The sequence below is a fragment of the Castor canadensis genome, chromosome 4 (genome assembly GCF_047511655.1).
Source record: "Castor canadensis chromosome 4, mCasCan1.hap1v2, whole genome shotgun sequence".
Classification (NCBI taxonomy): domain Eukaryota; kingdom Metazoa; phylum Chordata; class Mammalia; order Rodentia; family Castoridae; genus Castor; species Castor canadensis.
This window is the reverse complement of record NC_133389.1, coordinates 73590851-73609023: the sequence shown is the minus strand read 5'-3', so window position 1 is coordinate 73609023 and position 18173 is coordinate 73590851. Positions and strand designations below refer to the sequence as shown.

Here is an 18173-nt window from a genome sequence, read left to right as displayed (position 1 = left end):
TGGCCGAGCGCAGGCTCTCCAGGCTCCAGGAGCGGGACAGCGCGCCGCGCATGCCCCCGCCGCCGCGGCCGCCGCACACTACGCCGCTGCTGTCCGAGTCGGAGCCCGGAGACAGCCCGGCGCTGCTGCTGCTGCTAGTGCCGAGATCGCCGCTCGTCTGCCCGCTCGACTCGCTGGGGCATTGCTGCGCCCTCATGCAGGCGGGCCCGAGCTCCAGCCACAGGCTCGGCGGAGGCAGGGCTGGGGGCGGCGGCACGGCAGGGCTGCCCGGCGAAGGAGCGCACGAGCCGGGGCAGGGGTCGGCGCCGCAGCCGTAGCCGGGGGGCGAGGGGCGAGCGGGCGGCCGCGCGGCGTCCTCCGCCCCATCCCCTTCGCCGCGCGGCCGCTGGTCCGGGCCGGCTGACATCATAGGGCTCCGCTAAGGAGGCTCCCGGCCGCCCGCCGCCAGCCGCCCGCTCTGGGACCGTCTGGAGGCGCGGGGCGCGCGCGGCTCTGGGTGTGGCCGGGCGCCCACCCGGCAGCGTGCCACGCATCCGCTTGCCGACTGCTCCGTTCCCAGCCGGCCTTGGGCGCTGAGCCGCCGCGGCGACCCCGGTGCGGGTCGCGGGCCCGGTCGGCACGCGCGCACGCACGCGCGCACGCAAACCTGGGGCGCCGGCGGCGGGCGCGGGCGCGGTGCGTGGTGCGCGGGGTCTTGGCCACCCTCGGTCCCTGCCTCCGCCGTCAGCATTTGCACGCATGTATTGGCACTTGGTGGTGGCGAGCAGAGTCGCGGTAGTCTCCGTAAGGTTACAACGCAGATCACCGGCGGCGCGTCCCGGCCCCGGGCCAGAAGCCACTCTTGGCCACGGGGCCGACCTGAGCAGGCAGCCGGGCACGCCGGCCTGGGAACGCGCTCGGCCCGGGCACGCTCCTCGCCCCGCCACGCGCAAGGTGCGCGGGCCCAGGCACACTAGACTCCTGACGGCCAGAGGCCAGGGAGCGCGCTGCCTAGGGCTTAGAAGATGCCCATGTGGTTTGAGGTCATTAAAGGGTCCTAAAAAGTAGGGTCACAGCCCATGCTAAACAGTTATACAAAGTACCTAGAAAAATCCAGTGACGGGTACAAATGAGAATGCCCTCCAAAAGGAAGCAGGGATTGCTGGGTGTTTTTTTGTTTTGTTTTGTTTTTCTCTTGTGGGGATTACAGGGCGGGTGGGGGGCGGGGAAGGCATTTGTTGATGTTTCTAAATGCCTTCCCAGACATTTGGAGTATGCCTGAAAGGTGAGATAACTCCACAGTCGCAATCAAGAAGTCATTATATGAACTACAAAATCTAGGAGGGGAAAAGCGGTGGGAGACTTGATCTTAGTTTGGAAGTTGAGGCATTTGCGGAGAGTCCTGATAGAGGCTGATCAGAGCTGCCAGCCCTCCTCAACGCCCACATCCATCCATGTATCTATCTGTCATCTATTTTCTATCGATCATCTACCTATCTTCTATCTCCCCTCCATCCCCGCAGCATAGTTTCTTTAAGCACTTTGGGGATTGGTTCTAGTGTAAAGTACCAGAAGTGCTAAAGGTCATGAGGATGACATGAAACAGGTCGAGGTCCTACACAGCAGCTACCACAGGGTGGACGCTGGAAAAGAGCATTCTCTCCCATCCCTCTACTTGGGTTCCATTTCCGGTAGCCCATCTCCATCCCTAAGCCCTAGGTGATTCTATCTCTGCACCATAAGGAACCCTGCGTCTTCACAGATACTGTCCCTGCACCCTAGCAACTCAGGCGCAGGGCGACGGCAACCCCAGTTCTAGGTAAATTATAAGCCCTGAACATGGTGGTCAGGCAGTACTTAGTTTGGAGGTTGTGTGTTCAGCTAATGGGCATGAGGGGGTACAGTGGCCAGGTCCCCAGTTCATTTTACTCATTTGGGGAGGGGCGGTCTGTGTGCCCTTCCTAGCGGCCCCAAACCCAGAACACACACTTCCTGTCCCCGTCCCCATTCTTTCCTGTCCTTGGGAAAAACAGCTCTTTCTTCCCCTGCTTTCTGAATGCTGACCTTCTGCATGGAGGGTCACCATCTGTGTTCTCCTAGGTTGTCCTTTGAAGAACTGCCAGAAAGGATGGTCACTGCCAGCATGAGTCACCCTCCCCATTCATTCACAAGGCTTGTGAGTTCTACCTCCAAACAAATGTCAGGGCTGCCCTTTTCTCAATTACTTTGCTGTCACCACTACCAAGCCATGCCTAGAGGGCAGCTTCAGCCTCATCCACAGGGCCGGCAGAGGGAGCTCAAAAATATAAATCTTTATCAGGTCACTCTTTTGCACCAGTCCCTCCTAAGTCTTCTCTTCACACCTCAAAAAACCATCAAGAGCCTATGACTTCTGGTTCCAGTGATTTCTTACCTCCTGTCACCCCTGTCCCTTGCTATCTGCACTCCAGCCGCAGTGGCCGCCTTGCTGATCTTCCTTACCTCAGGACCTTTGCACTTACTATTCCTTTCACTTGGAATGCTCTTCTCTTTGCTTTTTGTGGTTTTGGTTCCTCTGCAACCTTCAGGTCTCAGTACATATCCCGACTCAGTGAGACTTCATGCCTACACTTATGACCATCTATGTGCTGTTGTTTGTCCCTTGCCCACCCCCACCCCTCCCATAGATAAGGTGTGCAGTGAGGGAAGTGGCACCTTACCCACTGCAGTGTCCCCAGAATGTTCAGAGCACCTGCCACAGGCTCCGTGCTCTGTAAGCAGCTGTAGAGGGATGAGTGGTTTCTAGACCTGGGCAGGAGGTCTGCTAGGTAGGAAAGGGAAGATCCTTGCTCTTTGGGGCGAGAACTTCGAGAAGTCTGGGGTGTCCCCTGAGTGGAGAGTTCAAAGATAGTATGTTCAGAGAGCAGCAGCCTGAGAGGGGCTGCCTTCAGGGAGTCAATTTCCCTTTCAAACCACACAAGACTTCAGTAAATCTGAATGAGATATCCTGTTGTACCTGTAGTGCAGGGAAGGGTAGAGTCCCTATTTGAGCTCCAGCATGAAAAAGGGATTCACGTTTCTTTCCTAAGACCACAGTGATAATGAAGACTGAAATTAATGCTTCCTGTTCCAAGGCACAAGGGATCATGGGGAACAAAGGTTAGTGCAGTGAGATTTAGTTGTTCCCTCTTCCCCCACTGAGATTCTACAGCTCATTTTTAGGGTTTGCATACAAATTGCACCCACAGGCTCATAGGTTGAGTGCTTGATCCCCAGCTGATGGTGTTATGGGAGGTGGCGCCTAGTTGGAAGAAGTAAGTCACTGGGGGTGGGCCTCTGAAGGCTGTGCCTGGACCCCAGTCCCTTCCTCACTCTGCTTTTTGTCTGCCTTTGAAGTGAACGACCTTTCCTTCACGTGTTTCTGCCAGGATGTTCTGCCTCAACACAGTCCCAGAATCAGCAGAGCCCAGGACTAAGGACTACTACCTCTGAAACCATGAGCAAAATAAATCCTTCCTCCCTTAGGTTGTTTATGTCAGGTATTTGTCACCATGACAGAAAGTCTGTCTAGCATATGCATAAAGCATGTAGGCTCCATTTCTGACATTATTAAGGTGGGAGATTCCTTTACCATTGTGTGGTAGGTTTGTGATTATAATCAATTTAGGTGCAGTGTGTGTGTGTGTGTGTGTGTGTGTGTGTGTGTGTGAGAGAGAGAGAGAGAGAGAGAGAGAGAGAGAGAGAGAGAGAGAGAGAGAAAGGAGACAGGTAAGAGAGAAGAGGGGAGAGAGAAGGGGGATCAGTGTTCCTTGAGACTGGCTGGCTGGCTGATGTGAAAGGAAAAGGTAAAATCCAATAGGTACTTATGGAAACAGAAATAGAACAGGATTGAAACTTGTCTAAGCCAGAGATGTTTCTGTCCTGTCCTAAGTAATCCTGCACTGCAGTTTCTTTAACAGTGCCTCATAAAAAGAAGCTCAAAGCCAGACAGCTGGGTTCAAGTTCTGGACTGTCTCTTACTAGATGTGACCTGGGACAAATGACTTAACCTTCCTGCGTCTTTAACAACTGCTTCTGGAGGAATGTTATAGGGACTAAATGAAATGATATGTAAATTTGCAACAGTACCTAGAATATCCGATATACTGTCTGGTGTTTATTAATCATTACTGGGTGTTACTTTACATATGCTATTTCAGTATGTACAGCTTTATCTGACAGGTACTGTTATTAACTCTATTTTACAGTTAAGTCTAATTGAGGCTCTGAGTAAGTCCAGGTCACACACCCAGGGGATGGTGGAGTGGGTCCAGCGCTCACCAGCTGCGCTTTGGACCAACTGTTAATCCCCTCTAACCCCATTTGAGGATTCCCAGACACTTCTTGCTAGAATATCATCAGTACTACTGGCAAGTGACATTGTGAACCTACTATGTGCAGTGCATGATGGTAGCTGCTGGGGATATAATGAAGAAGCTTAAGAAGTGGATTCAGATAAGATATGACATAGCATAGTTATCCTATTTATCAGTTCTAAGAATCTCTCTGACAGGTTGTAAAATTAGGTAAGACTGAAATGACTCTGGGTAGGACAGCCAGTGGAACTCCAGTGAAACTAATGAATAGTACTAAAAACACGGTTGTTTAGGACACCTGGAATGGTTGTAAGAGTTAAACAAATAAAGAAATATTTATTTAAGAAAATCAATAGGAGTCAGGCGCTGGTGACTCACATCTGTAGTTTTAGCTACTATGAAGGCTATAAACGAGGACTGCTGTTCAAGGCTAGCACAGGCAAAAAGTTCACAAGACCCCATCTTCACCAATAGCTAGGTGATGTGGCATGTACCTGCCCAAGCTATGCAGGAAGGTAACAGGCCAGCCATCTCAATAAAAAACATTGAGCATGGTAGCATGCGTTGTCACCCAGTGACTGCAGGAAAAGCATCACAGTTCAGGACGACCCAGGCAAAAAGCAAGACCCTGTCTCCAAAATAACCAGAGCAAAAAGAACTGGAGGTGTGACTCAAGTGGTAGAGCACCTTTTTTATAAGCATGAAGCCCTGAGTTCGAACCCCAGTACTGCAAAACAAAAATCAATGGCAGTTCAGTAAGAAAGGAGAGAGTCCGTGGTATTTGAACCAAGACTGCTCCTTCCTTGCTTGCTCACAGCTCTGCATCAGACTTCACTCAGGAGCAACCAGCTACTAACTAGTAAAGTTTAGTAACTGGGTCTGATTAGAGGAGGGAAAGAGCCCGGCAAAGCCACTGTCCTGTTATTGGGGGTGACTGTGGGCATATCCAGGACAGCTCCTTCCTGATACCCACAGCCTTAGAGGCTTAACACAGTGGGAAGGGAAATAAATGTCATCAGAACAGTTTACCCAGTGACTAAGCAAGCAAATAGGAATAGCAAGCCTGATGTATGTGTGTGTGCGTGTGCTCAGAGTTGCTACAATATACTATCTAAAATGCCGGTTTCCAACCAAAAAAGTATGAGACAAGCAAAAAGACAGAATAGTATGACCCATAACTGGAAAAAAGCAGACCATACACACTGCCCAATAGTGGCCAATATCATATTTGTCAGAAAAAGATTCAAAGCAGCCATTATAAGCATGTCCATAGAACTAAAGGAAACCATGGTTAATAGGTGACAATGTTGCATCAAACAGAAAATACCAAAACAGAGAAAGAATTTATTGAGCGAACCAAATGGAAATTCTAGAGATATAAATTCATTAAAAGGCTTGAACAGGTGGAAGACAAAGTCACCAAATTTATAGATAGATTAATAGAGGAGATGCAAGCCAAAGAACAGATAAAGCCTTGAAAGAAAATGAACAGAGCCTTGGAATGTAGGTGTCATTAAGTGTACAGCATAGGTGTAACAGAAATACCAGGGAAAGTATATGGGAGAAGAAAATAAAGTCAAGAAATAATGGCTAAAAAATTCTAAACTTGCTGAAAAACAATAACCTGGGTGCACACATCCAAGAAGCTAAAGAATTTCCAAGTGAGACAAACACAGAGACCCATGGACATCATAGTAAAAATTCTGCAAGTAAAAGTCAAGGAACAAAATCGTGAAAACAGCTGTAGAAGAACAACCTATTTATAAGGGCTGTGTTATGGTTTGCATCTTAAATGTCCCTCCAAAGCTTTTGTGTTGAGGTTTGGTCCCCAGCTGGTGGTACTACTGGGAGGTAGTGAAACCTTTAGGAGGTGGGGCCTTAGTTGAAGGAAATTAGGTAACTGGGGACATGCCCTTAAAGGGGATATTTTTTTTTTCATTTTTCTTTTATTATTCATATGTGCATACAAGGCTTGGTTCATTTCTCCCCCCTGCCCCCACCCCCTCCCTTACCACCCACTCCACCCCCTCCCGCTCCCCCCCTCAATACCCAGCAGAAACTATTTTGCCCTTATCTCTAATTTTGTTGTAGAGAGAGTATAAGCAATAATAGGAAGGAACAAGGGGTTTTGCTGGTTGAGATAAGGATAGCTATACAGGGCATTGACTCACATTGATTTCCTGTGTGTGGGTGTTACCTTCTAGGTTAATTCTTTTTGATCTAACCTTTTCTCTAGTTCCTGGTCTGAAGGGGATATTTTGACACTGGCCCATTCTCTGCCTCTGTCTCTGTCTGTCTCTGTCTCTGTCTCTCTCTCTCTCTCTCTCTTTCTTCTCTTTCATTCTCACTCTCTCTCACTTTCACTCTTTTTGCTTCCTGGCCACTGTGATGTGAGCAGCCCCCTCTACCATGTTGTCCTGCTTTGCTATGGGCCAAAGACAACAGGACCAAGAGACCATGGACTGAAGCCTCTGAAACCATGATTCATTAAGCAAAATAAATAATTTTTCCTTTTACGTTATCTCAGGTGTTTTGTCACAGCAAGAGAAAGAAAACAAACAATATCCTTCTCCAAGATTAATAACTGAATTCTTGGCAAAACTATTGAAGCAAGAAGACTGTGGAATACCATGTTAAAAAGGCTAAAAGAAAGAAAACCAAGAATCCTTTCCAGAGCACAGCTATGTTTCAAAAATGAAAGCTAAATACTTTCCTAGATAAACCAGAACTGAATTTGTTGCTAAGAAATACTAAAGGGAGTTCTCTTCTGATGAAAGCAAGTGATCCTAGATGGTAACTTGAATCCATATGAACACAAAAAGGGTACAGGTAAAGGTAATTATGTAATTATAAAAAACTATCATTTTTTATCTTTCTCCTTTTTAAAACTAATTTCAGAAGCAGTTATATAAAATAATATGTACTTAATATATTATCAGGCCAATAATATTTTTAAAATGTAATATGTCTTCTAATAACAGTGTGAAGGAGGTAGGTGAGAGAAAAGATTTAATGGCCTAAGAAAATGTTGACAGATGGCAGAGGAATCATTTTAGCAATGTATTGCTAGGTTTGTAACATCAGTAGATATTCCATGTATAATGGTAATGTCACAAAAAGGGGGAAGGGAATACAGTTTTATAGGAATAATATTTCTAATATTACTGGAATTAAGCTATTATACATCTGAAGCTGACTGGTAAGTTAAGATAGGTACATTGTAAACTCTAGAGAGACCACTAAAAAATTGAATGATTCATTAGTGAAATTAAAACACCACATTAGAAATATTCACTCAGTGTCAAAGAAAACAGGAAAGGAGCATTAAAGAAATAAAAACAATTTGATGTACAGAAAATAAAAAGTAAAATGATAGCTATAAGTCCAATTATATCAACACCACTAAATGTGACTGGATTAAACTGTATAATTAAAAGGCAGAGTGTCAAGCTGGATAAAAAACATGATCCAACCATATGTTGTCTGCAGGGAATATATTACAGAGTCAAAAACATAAACAGATTAAAATGGAAGGATATAAAGAAATGCATTATGCAAGTAGCCAGGAACAAGAAAGATGGAGTAGCTATACTGATATCACATAAAGTAATATGTAAAACAAAGTTATTAGTGATAAATATATTTTATAGCAATAAAGAAATCCAAAATGGGCATGGTGGTGTGTGCTTGTAATCCCAGCACTTGGGAGTTAGAGGCCAGCTTGGGCTATATGGTGAGACCTTGTTTCAATCAAAAAGCAAATAAACAAACAAAAGTCTCCTTTTCAGGAAGATCAGATAGTTACAAACATACACACCTGATAATAAGGCACCAAAATACATAGAGAAAAAACTGACAGAAACCAAGGGAGAAAGATAATTCAGTAAAAATAGTTGGAGACATCAATACCCAACTTTCAATAATGGATGGAACAATTATACAAAGGGTCAACAAGGAAATAGAAGACTTGAACACCATGAAGCAGGGATCTACCAGACACCTTTAGTGACATCACAAACAACAGAATATGCATGCTTTTCAAGTGCACACAGAGCATTCTTCAGACAGACCACACTAGGCTATCAAAGAAGCATCAGTAAATTTAAAAGGACAGAAATGATTCAAAATATGCTCTGTAATCCCAGTGAAATGAAGTTAAAAATAAATAACAGGAAAAATTAGAAACTGAAATAGGGAAATTCACAAATATGTGGCAATTAAATGACAACTTTTTTGGGGCAGTACTGGGATTTGAGCTTAGGGCTTTGTGCTTGCTTGGGCACCTCCTACTACTGAGCCACACCCCCAGCCCTTTTTGCTGTAGTCATTTTTTAAATAGTGTCTTGCATTTATGCCTGGACCACAATCCTCCTATTTATGTTTCCTGTAGCTGGGGTGACATGCATGCCACCACACCTCACTTTTATTGTTGTGATGGGGTCTTTTGAACTTTTTGCCTGGATTGGCCTTGAACCATGATACTCCTGATCTCTGCTTCCTGAGTAGCTAGGTCTCAGCCACTGACCCTGGCTTAAACAAGTACTCTTAAATAGCCAAGTGGTTAGAGAAGGAATCAAAACATCTGAGAAGAATGAAAATGAATACATAACATTTGAAAACACAGATAAAGCAGTGCTAGAGGGAAATCTACCACTATAAATGTACATTTTAAGAAAAAAGAGGCAGTTCAGTCAACAACTGAACCTCCATTGGGGAAAAACAGCAAAAGTAAATCTAAAACAAATAGAAGGAAGGAAGGACAGCATAAAACTAGAGTGGAAATGGATAGAGAACAGAGAAGCAATAGACATCAGAGAAATAATAGAGAAAATCAATGAGACCAAAACCTGGTACTTTAAAGGGTCAAAAAAAAAAAAAAAACTGACAGCCCCTTAGCTGACTTAACCAACAAAAAAGGAGACATATCACTAGAATTACAGATGAAAGAGGGCATCACAGGAAATGACATCAGAGTACAAAGACAAGCTGCAGGATGGGAGAAATATTTTCACACTATACTTCTGACAATGGGCTAATATCCAGAATATATAAGGAACTCAATAAACTCAATTAGCAGAAATCCAAATAACACAAGTTAAAAATGGGCAATAGACTTACATAGACATTTTTCAAAAGAACAAATGTAAATGGCTAACATATATAAACATATGCTGTACGACACTGATGACCAGGGATATGCAAATCAAAACCACAATGAGTTCAAATCCCAGTACCACCAAAACAACAGCTACAGATATCACCACAAGGCAATTTCAGCTCATTCTTATAAGAATGGCTATCATCAAAGAGACATGTGATAGTAAGTGTTTGTGAAGATGTGAAGAAAAGGGAAGACACCTATGCTGTTGGTGAAATTATAAATAGTACATCCAATATGGCAAACAGTATGGCGTTTCCTCAAAAAATTAAAAATAGTACTACAATATAACCTAATCCCACTCCTAGGTATATACTCCAGATTTCTAAAGGACATGAAATAAGTATGTTTAAGAGACATCTGCACACCCATGTTTACTGCAGCACTATTTCTAGACTATCCACAAAGTAAAAAATGAAAATAACCTAAGCATCCATCAAGTGATGAATGTGTAAAGAAAATATGGTTCATGCACACCATGTAATACTAGTTACACATAAAAGAGTGAAATCTTGTCATTTGTGACAACTGCAATTCATCATGTTAAGTGAGATTATCCAGGCAAAAGAGTTTATAAACAATTGGTATTAGTTCGTTTTACCAGTGTTTGGTAGAATTCAGGGCTGAAGCATTTGGTCTAGGTTTTTCTTTGTAGGAAGTTTCTTGATTCAGTTTCTTCATTTATTGTAGGTCTATTCTGGTGATCTAAATTTCTTGAGTGAATTTTGGTAATTTGTCCATTTCATCTAAGTTATCTAATCTGTTGGAATAAAATTATACAAAGTGTTCTTTTATAATCCCTATTTCTGCAAAGTCAGTAGTAATGCTTCCACTTTCATTTCTTTTTCTTATTTTTTTATTTTTCAACTAATGCATAAAACATGACTTCATGGCTCATAGAGAGTCATCTTCTTGCTGTGTTCTCACATGTCTGCTTCTATGTGTGCACTTGTCAGAGGAGCTCTCTGATGGCTATCCTTCTTACAGAGGCATCAGCACTATCAGATTAGTGCCCTCATTAAACCTTAATTATATGTTCAAAGGCTTGATCTTTAAACACACTCATACTGATTACCTTATAGATATGGGACTTTTAGGAGTGGTTATATAAGGCAATTAGGGTGGAGATTAGATAAAACCATTAGATTAAGGTAAATTAGGTAAGGCCATTAGGGTAGGACTCCAATGACTGAATCCTGGTGGCTTTACAGAAACATGGAGCTCCATGTCTCTTGTCTTGTGACGCCTTGCACCACCTCAGGACTCTGCCAGTGAGAAGATCATTGCTAGAGGCAGCCCCTACACATTGCTCCTCCAAAATCATGAGCCAAAATAAGTTTCTTTTCTTTATATCATTTTCCTGATTCTGGTATTCTTTTTATTGGCATATATTAAATTGTACACAGTAGGGAGTTTCATCATGGTATTTGTATACACGAGCATAATGTACTTTGATCATATTTACCTCCTCTATAACTTCCTTATTCCTCCTTCTTTTTCCTCCTACTTTAATGACATTGTTTTGTTTGTTTTTGTTTCCCTCTAGCTTCCACAAATGAGAGAAAATGGGATACTTGTTTTTGCGGGTTTTCACTTAGCATGATGGTCTCCAGTTTCATCCATTTTCCAGTGAACACACAATTTCATTCTTCTTAATGGCTGAGTAAAACTTCGTTGTGTATATATAACATATTTTCTTTATCCATTCATCCATTGATGGACACCTAGCTGATTCCATAAGTTGGCTATTGTGAATAGTACTGTGATAAACATGGGTATACATTTATCGCTGTAGTAAGCTGACTTTGATTATTTTGGGTATATACCTAGAAGTGATATGGCTGGGTAATATGGGAGTTCCACTTTTAACTTTTGAGGTACCTCCATACTGATTACCTTAAAATAGTGGCTGTACTAATTTTTATTCCACTAGCAGTGAATAGAGTTCCTTTTTTTCCACATCCTTACCAGCATTTGTTGTTATTTGATTTCTTGATGACTGCCATTCTGACTGGGATCAGTTGAAATCTTAGTGTAATTTTTTTTTTTTGCATTTCACTGATGGCTAAAGATTTTGAACTTTTTTCATGTATTTATTGGCTATTTTTACTTCTTCATTTGAAAAATCTGACACAGGCATTTTATTATAGTAATGAAAAATGGATTAATACTCTATTCACAGAGAAAAAGATTAGTTTCTACCATAAATGGTGCTAGGGAGACTGAATGGCTACATGCAAAGGAACGAAGCTGGATTCCTTCCTGACACCACAATCAAAAGATACTCAAAATGGACCAAAGACCTAAATGGAAGAGATAAGATATAACTCTTAGAAGAACACATAGGGATAAATCTTCATGAATGTGAATTTGGCAAAAGATGATAAGATAGGACACTAAAAGCACAGCAACAAAAAAAATAGATAAACTTGACTTCATAAAAATTTTATAAAATGTTTGAAAAAATGTTTATGCTTCAACAGATGACATCAAGAAAGTGAAAAGACAATACACAGGATTTGAGAAAATATTTGTAAACTGTTTATATAATAAGGGACTTGTACTAGAATATAAAGAACACTTACAACTCAAAAGGCAGCCCATTTAAAAATGAGTAAGGGATTTGAATACGCGTTTCTCCAAAGAAGAAACACAAATGGCCAATAAGTACACAAGTTGCTGGGTGTCATTAATCTACAGGAAAATGTAAATGAAAACCATTAGGAGATGTGGCTAAAATCAAATGTTAGAGGACTGTAGATGTGGAGTAATCACAACGGTGGAGTGTAAAATGGGGCAACCACTTTGGAAAACAGTCTGGCAGTTCCTCAGTTGGTTCAACATCAAGTTACCATATAACCTAACATTTCTACTTCTAGGTATGTATCCAAGAGAAGTAAGAACACATGTCTGTATTGAAATTTCTACACAAATGTTACAGCATTTGTACAACATTACTTGTAATAGCTAGCAGGTGAAACAGTTCAAATGCTCATCAGTGGATGAATGAATAAGCACATTGTGGACCATGCATACAGTGGAATGATATTTGGCCATAAACAGGAATGAAGTACTCATACAGTAACCACATGGATGAAACTGGTAAGTATGCTAAGTGAAAGAAGCCAGTCACTAAAGACCTCATCTTACAAGATCCTATTCATATGCAAATTTAGAAAAGAGACTCTTTACAGACAGAAGATTGATTGGTTCCTTAGAACAGGGGTGGTGGACTGTGGGTGGGAGAATGTGGAGACCTAGGGATTTTGTAAGGGAGTCAAAGTGCTGAAAATGTTCTAAAACTGACTGTGATGATGATTTAGAGATTTGTGAGTGAGCTAAAAACTACAGAATTGTACACTTGAAATGGGTGTACTATATGGTATGTGAATAAAAAATCAGGAAAATCCTTTACCAATACTGAAATCTGGGGACAGGTGTCAGCACACAGAGGTGACCTATAGGTTGTCAACCATACAACCAGCAGGCAAGAGGAAAATTCCTGGGTAAAATCACAGGCATGAGCTGCAGAGGTGCTATGAGATGCTGGTGCTGGCACAGGGCCTGCACCTAGGATATGCAGGCCTTCACCCTGGGGATCCACTGGGGGGCAGAGAGAGCTCCTGCCTCTCTGATTCTCTCTCCTGCTGATTCTTGGCTACCCAACCAAACATGGAGAAGAAATCCTAATAAAGAGGCAGAGCTCCCTCCAAATGTTTTGATTTGTTTTTATTTTGCAGTGCTGGGGGTAGAACCCATGCTAAGTGCTCAGTTAGTGCTCTGTCACTGAGCCACCTAGAACCCTCCTTCCAAGTTTGGAGGAGGAGGAAAGCTTTACTTTTCCATCTTCCTTCAGCTGTGTTGGAAGGATTTGAAGAGAAGTCAATGACAATCTCTTATTTCCAGTGCTACTGGACAGTGAGGACTAGGGAAAGGTCAGCAAACAGAAGAATTCACCCACTGACAAAAAGGCCCTGCCAGGAAAAAAAGATGCAGACCACTTCACAAATCAATTGAAAGCCAGGATCAGTGGGAAAATCTTACAAATTTCCTGATTTTTCTGTCTTTATGTTCCAATTGCATGTTGGAAGGATGGTGTGACACTTGAAACCATGACTGTGGAAATCACAATCTCCCACGGAAGCAGTGACCAGCAAACAAAGCCAAAGATGGGACAGAAATTTTCCAGAACTGAGAATAAAGAAGAATAAATGGTGAAGACAGTGATGAAGACTGTAAGAAATTTGAGAAATTAAAACTGGAAACACCATGTGTGTAAGGTAGAAATCCCCCAAGTCTGGAACCAGTCAGGTGGAGTAAAAGCAACAAGCAAGGAAAGAAAAAGAAACTTATCTGAGCTACATATAGAGATACAACCTAGTCTTTCCCCAGCCTTGTGAGGCAGGAGGACAGGGTGTAGTATCACTGCTCTGTGACAGTGGAATCTGAGACACAGAAGAGTGGAGGGATGCCCCCAACTTCTCACCTCAGCATGAAGTGTGGTCAGACCCAGAGCCTGGTCGCTGATCCCAGCAGTGTTCTCTGTGTGTACACATGCTGGGGACATGTGTCACTGAGGTCTTAAAAAATTTCTTATTCTTCCATAAGTTCATCTTCCAGTTAATTCAAATGAGGCTCTGGAATAATCGCAATATATAACCATGAAGCTTTTGAATTTGTAAGAAAGTGCTGACTTCAAGGGTCAAAATAAGCTTGAGGCTACTACTGTTCACACCTGCCCTTCCTTCCACAGTCCCCTCAATAATGGCACAACTCAATGAAGGACACATGTGGGAAAACGTCCTTTCCCTGGGGATGACTCAGCAGTTGTCAAACAATTTTTCATGACTTTTGCTTACTGAGTTTAAGAGCACAACCGTACGTGAGAGAGAATACAGTCCACATCCCAGGGCAGCCTCAGTATGTACATCTGCTGACAGGAAATGACCATGGCTAACCCTGCCTCCCAAACCTGCCAAGGACTGGTACCCAGCATATGCAGAGCCCTTCAGAGTTTAAGATCTCAGAGCTGCCTCCTTAGCCTGCTGTGGCAAATGCATTGCTCAGGCTGATGACCCCTTACTCATGTTGGCTGCCTAACCTCACTGGTCTTCTATGACTCTTGCTCCAACATGCCTAGGTACTGACAGCCCTAAGTGCCAGCCTACTCCTCACTCTTCAGCATGGCAAAGCACATGTTTGTTGTTCTTTTTTAAGTGCTAGTTTGTTTTTCTCACCTCTGTTTAGGGCTTTGCCTTTGTTTACTTGTCTTAAGCACCGTACTTGGGCTCTCCCTCCAGCCAGTTGAACGCTTTTAGATTGTGAGATTGTTACTTAACATAATGAGCACCTGCTCTGGACAGGAGACTCAACATCTGTCCTTCCACCAGGAGATCTCTCAGCATGCCCAGCCTATCGTGGGTAAGACTAAATAAAGAAGGTGGGACATGTGCAAGAAGACAGCTAGCCTGGTTCTTATCTGGAGTCAGTTCTGTCTTGAGTGGGCAGATAGGCAACGTAATGCTGTTTGCTGTAGTTCTGGAAAGGGAACTTGGAGGCTGCTGTAAAACTCAAGGAAGACCAGAAATCAGCCAGAGTTCCATCACCACTCTTGGATCAGAGACAGCTTACTACCTATATCTCCTACAGGTCATATTCCATTGTATGACCAAGGCTCAGTCAGTTGCTCTGCTCAAAGTAACTGTAAAGTCAACCTTGGGGACTGTATCAGAGAATCTGCCTCAAGCTAACCATTCCCTTTTTCTTGGACCAAGCACTCCTTTCTCACAGATGGGATGAGTTAGCTATTGATCTCTCATCATCAAGCTACTTCTGCCAGACAAGAAGACAAAGCCACTAAAACCCCCACTCTCGTCCTTGTTTCCAGGACACCTGGGTGTATAATGAGAGAGAGAAACAGCTCACCAGTGTCAGGTGTGTGTTCTGGCCAACCTGTGTGGTTTAGTCCTGTCGGGGCACTCTGGGAAAGCAGAAGGCTTCTTCCAGGGAGATGTAGAGACTCTGGAGAGGCACTTGTCTTCTTCAGGATCTAGGGGAGGAGGAAAGAGGCATAGAGTAGATGAAGAACACAGATGACAGGCTGTCATGAGACTTTCCAGTGTTTCTCATTGCTTAGCCAATGAGCAATGAGAGCAGAGACCACAGCCAAAACACCACAGCTCCAGGAGGCATGGTTTACACCAAAACCCAAGAGGGAAGCTTCTCCTGGGGTTTGGAGCATGCAATGTGCATGGGTAGATGTGCAACCCCAGGGTGACAAGCTGCCACCCACAGTGAGACAACTGTTGAGAAGGCTTAAGGCACTCAGCTCTCCCTGAGCTGTTAAGCCAAGACAGCCTATGTATCTCAAAGCAAAACTATTAGTTTTAGCTAAGGCATGTTTCTTGAGAGCATTTAATAAAAATTCAACTTGTGAAGAAGACCTTGACAACTCATAATTATGAGACAGACACTACTCTTCAGACAGTAAGGGCCAATGGTACACAGAATGCAGGAAAAAGGAACCCTTATACATGGTTGGAGGGAATGTAAATTAGTACAACCACCATAGGAAGCAGTATGGAGGCTACTCAAAAAACTTAAAAGTAGAACTGCCATATGATCCAACAATTCTCTCAAAGGAATGTAAGTCAGGTTACAATAGAGACATTAGCACACCCGTGTTTATTGCAGCATTATTCACAACAGCCAAGCTATGGCAACGGACCAGATGCCTACAACTGATGGATGAAAAATATGACATGTTATATGTATCTTCTGTGACCTCCAAGTGACCTCACGTGACTTAGTTCCAGAGGCAGACACAGTTACAGGAAATGGCAGAGTGAGAAAATGAAAGCCCACACCAGAAAACGTCTGGAAGAATGAAGAGAGGAGAATGCTCAAAAAAGTGATCCCAGGGCTAGAGGGCACAGCTCAAGTAGCAATCCAGGGGTCCTGCACCCAGGGATACAACACTGTCGTTAGAGTCCTGGAGGAGAAGACAAAGCATGTACCTAACAGTGTGGAGAGTGAATTCTGAGAAGTCTATGAGAACTGGACATAAGCAAGGCAAGATGCAGCTTAATTGCTTTTACCTGTAGGCCAAGATAGGCACAGCCCCAGCCAGAAGCAGAAAAAGCAGAACAGCTGCATGTCCTAAGCTTGCCTTCAGAGAAGCAGGAATGCAGGTTTCTCCTGTGACAATGCCATGCCCCTCCCCGAGCCTCTGCTCCACTCTGCTTGCCACTGTTTATAAAAGGAACTGAAGGAGGATTGGGGGCTTTTGCTTTTTTGCCTTTGGTTTTTTGGGCTTTGGTTTTTGCTTTGGGCTTTTTGGTATGGGAAGCTTTTGGAGGGGAAAAGAATTACTGAAGAATTACTGAAGGGAAAAGAATTGCTTAAGGGAAATTGCTGAAGGGAAAAGAATGGCTAAAGAGTGGTTGATAGAAAGTCTGCACCAAGAACTTTAACATAGGCCTTAGAAAAGCAAAGCCAAAGAAAGAACTTTAACATAGGCTTTAGAAGCTAAAGAAAAGCCAAAGAGAACATGGGACAGTGCAAGATAGAGGACCGAGACTTTGCAAGTCTGAGCACGGAGGCTTTAAGAAAGCTAAAGAGAGAATGCTAAAGAAGAGCTGCAAGCCAGACGCAAAAGACTTTAAGAGGGATTAAGCTAAAGATAAGCTAAGAGAAAACATGGGACAGTGTGAGGAGTCTAAGGAAAGAGGTTTTAAGCAAGGTTTTAAAGAACTGCAAGGAGTAAGGCCTTAAAGAATAAAGATAGAGAAAAGAAGCAAAGAGGGTTGGGCATCTCCCCTCCCCCCCAACACCCAACACACCTGACCCCACTTTCTATCTGTCTGTCTACCCTGTCTTTCCTGAATCTCCAGTTGCCCCCAGTTAAGCCCAGTTAGGTTCGGTAATAACCAGGAGCAAGAGAGAAAGGTTGCTTGAACAAAGGAGGGAGAGAGAAAAGAGTGCCCCCTCTAAAACAGCATGTAGAAATAATTACTACCTTTGCAAATATGATGGGAGACATTGCCCCAAGGACACAAGAGCTCAGCAAACTTCAAACAGGAAAGCCCAAGGAGACCAGTGTCCAGGGCGTCAAAAACAAACTGCTGAAAACCACAGGCCATTAAGGCTTTTGACAGCAGTAAGGACAAGCTGCAGATTGCACGGTGGCATGTGTCTGTCAGCTCAGCAATGCAAGAAGCATAAATAGGATCTCAGTCCAGGCCAGCCCTCACAAACAGCGAGGCCCTGCCTGAAAAATAAGTGAAGGAAAAGGACTTGGGGTTGTGGCTCAAGTGGTAGAGCACCTGCTTAGCAAGTCCCCGAATTCAAACCCCAGTACTACAACAACAGCAGCAAAAAAAAAAAAAAAAAAAAAAAAAAAAGAAAAAAAGAAGAAAAATCTTCAGACCTAAGGGAATTGATACTAGAGGGAATCTTCAAACTTCAGAATGAAGAAAGAGCAACAGAAGTGATAAACAGCTAGGCAATTATTTTCTCTTAAGTTTTAAAAGTATGATTGACAAAAGTCTGTTGAGGTTTTCAATGTATGTAGATATAATATACATGACAACAACAGCATAAAAGGTGAGTGTATTAGTCTGTTTCTTGTTGCTATAACAAAGCATCCAAGACTAGGTAACTTATGGTTTATTTTGGTTCACAGTTCTGAAGTCTAGGAGCAC

General features: G+C 43.3%; 1 protein-coding gene across 1 annotated transcript in view; it reads right to left on the bottom strand.

The window, feature by feature from the left end:
- Nucleotides 1-18173, bottom strand: part of Arhgef4 (Rho guanine nucleotide exchange factor 4) — a 233766-nt gene that overhangs the window by 66679 nt on the left and 148914 nt on the right. The window contains 1 exon segment of the mRNA XM_074070442.1: nt 15397-15520. Coding sequence (XP_073926543.1) covers nt 15397-15520 — 124 coding nt within the window.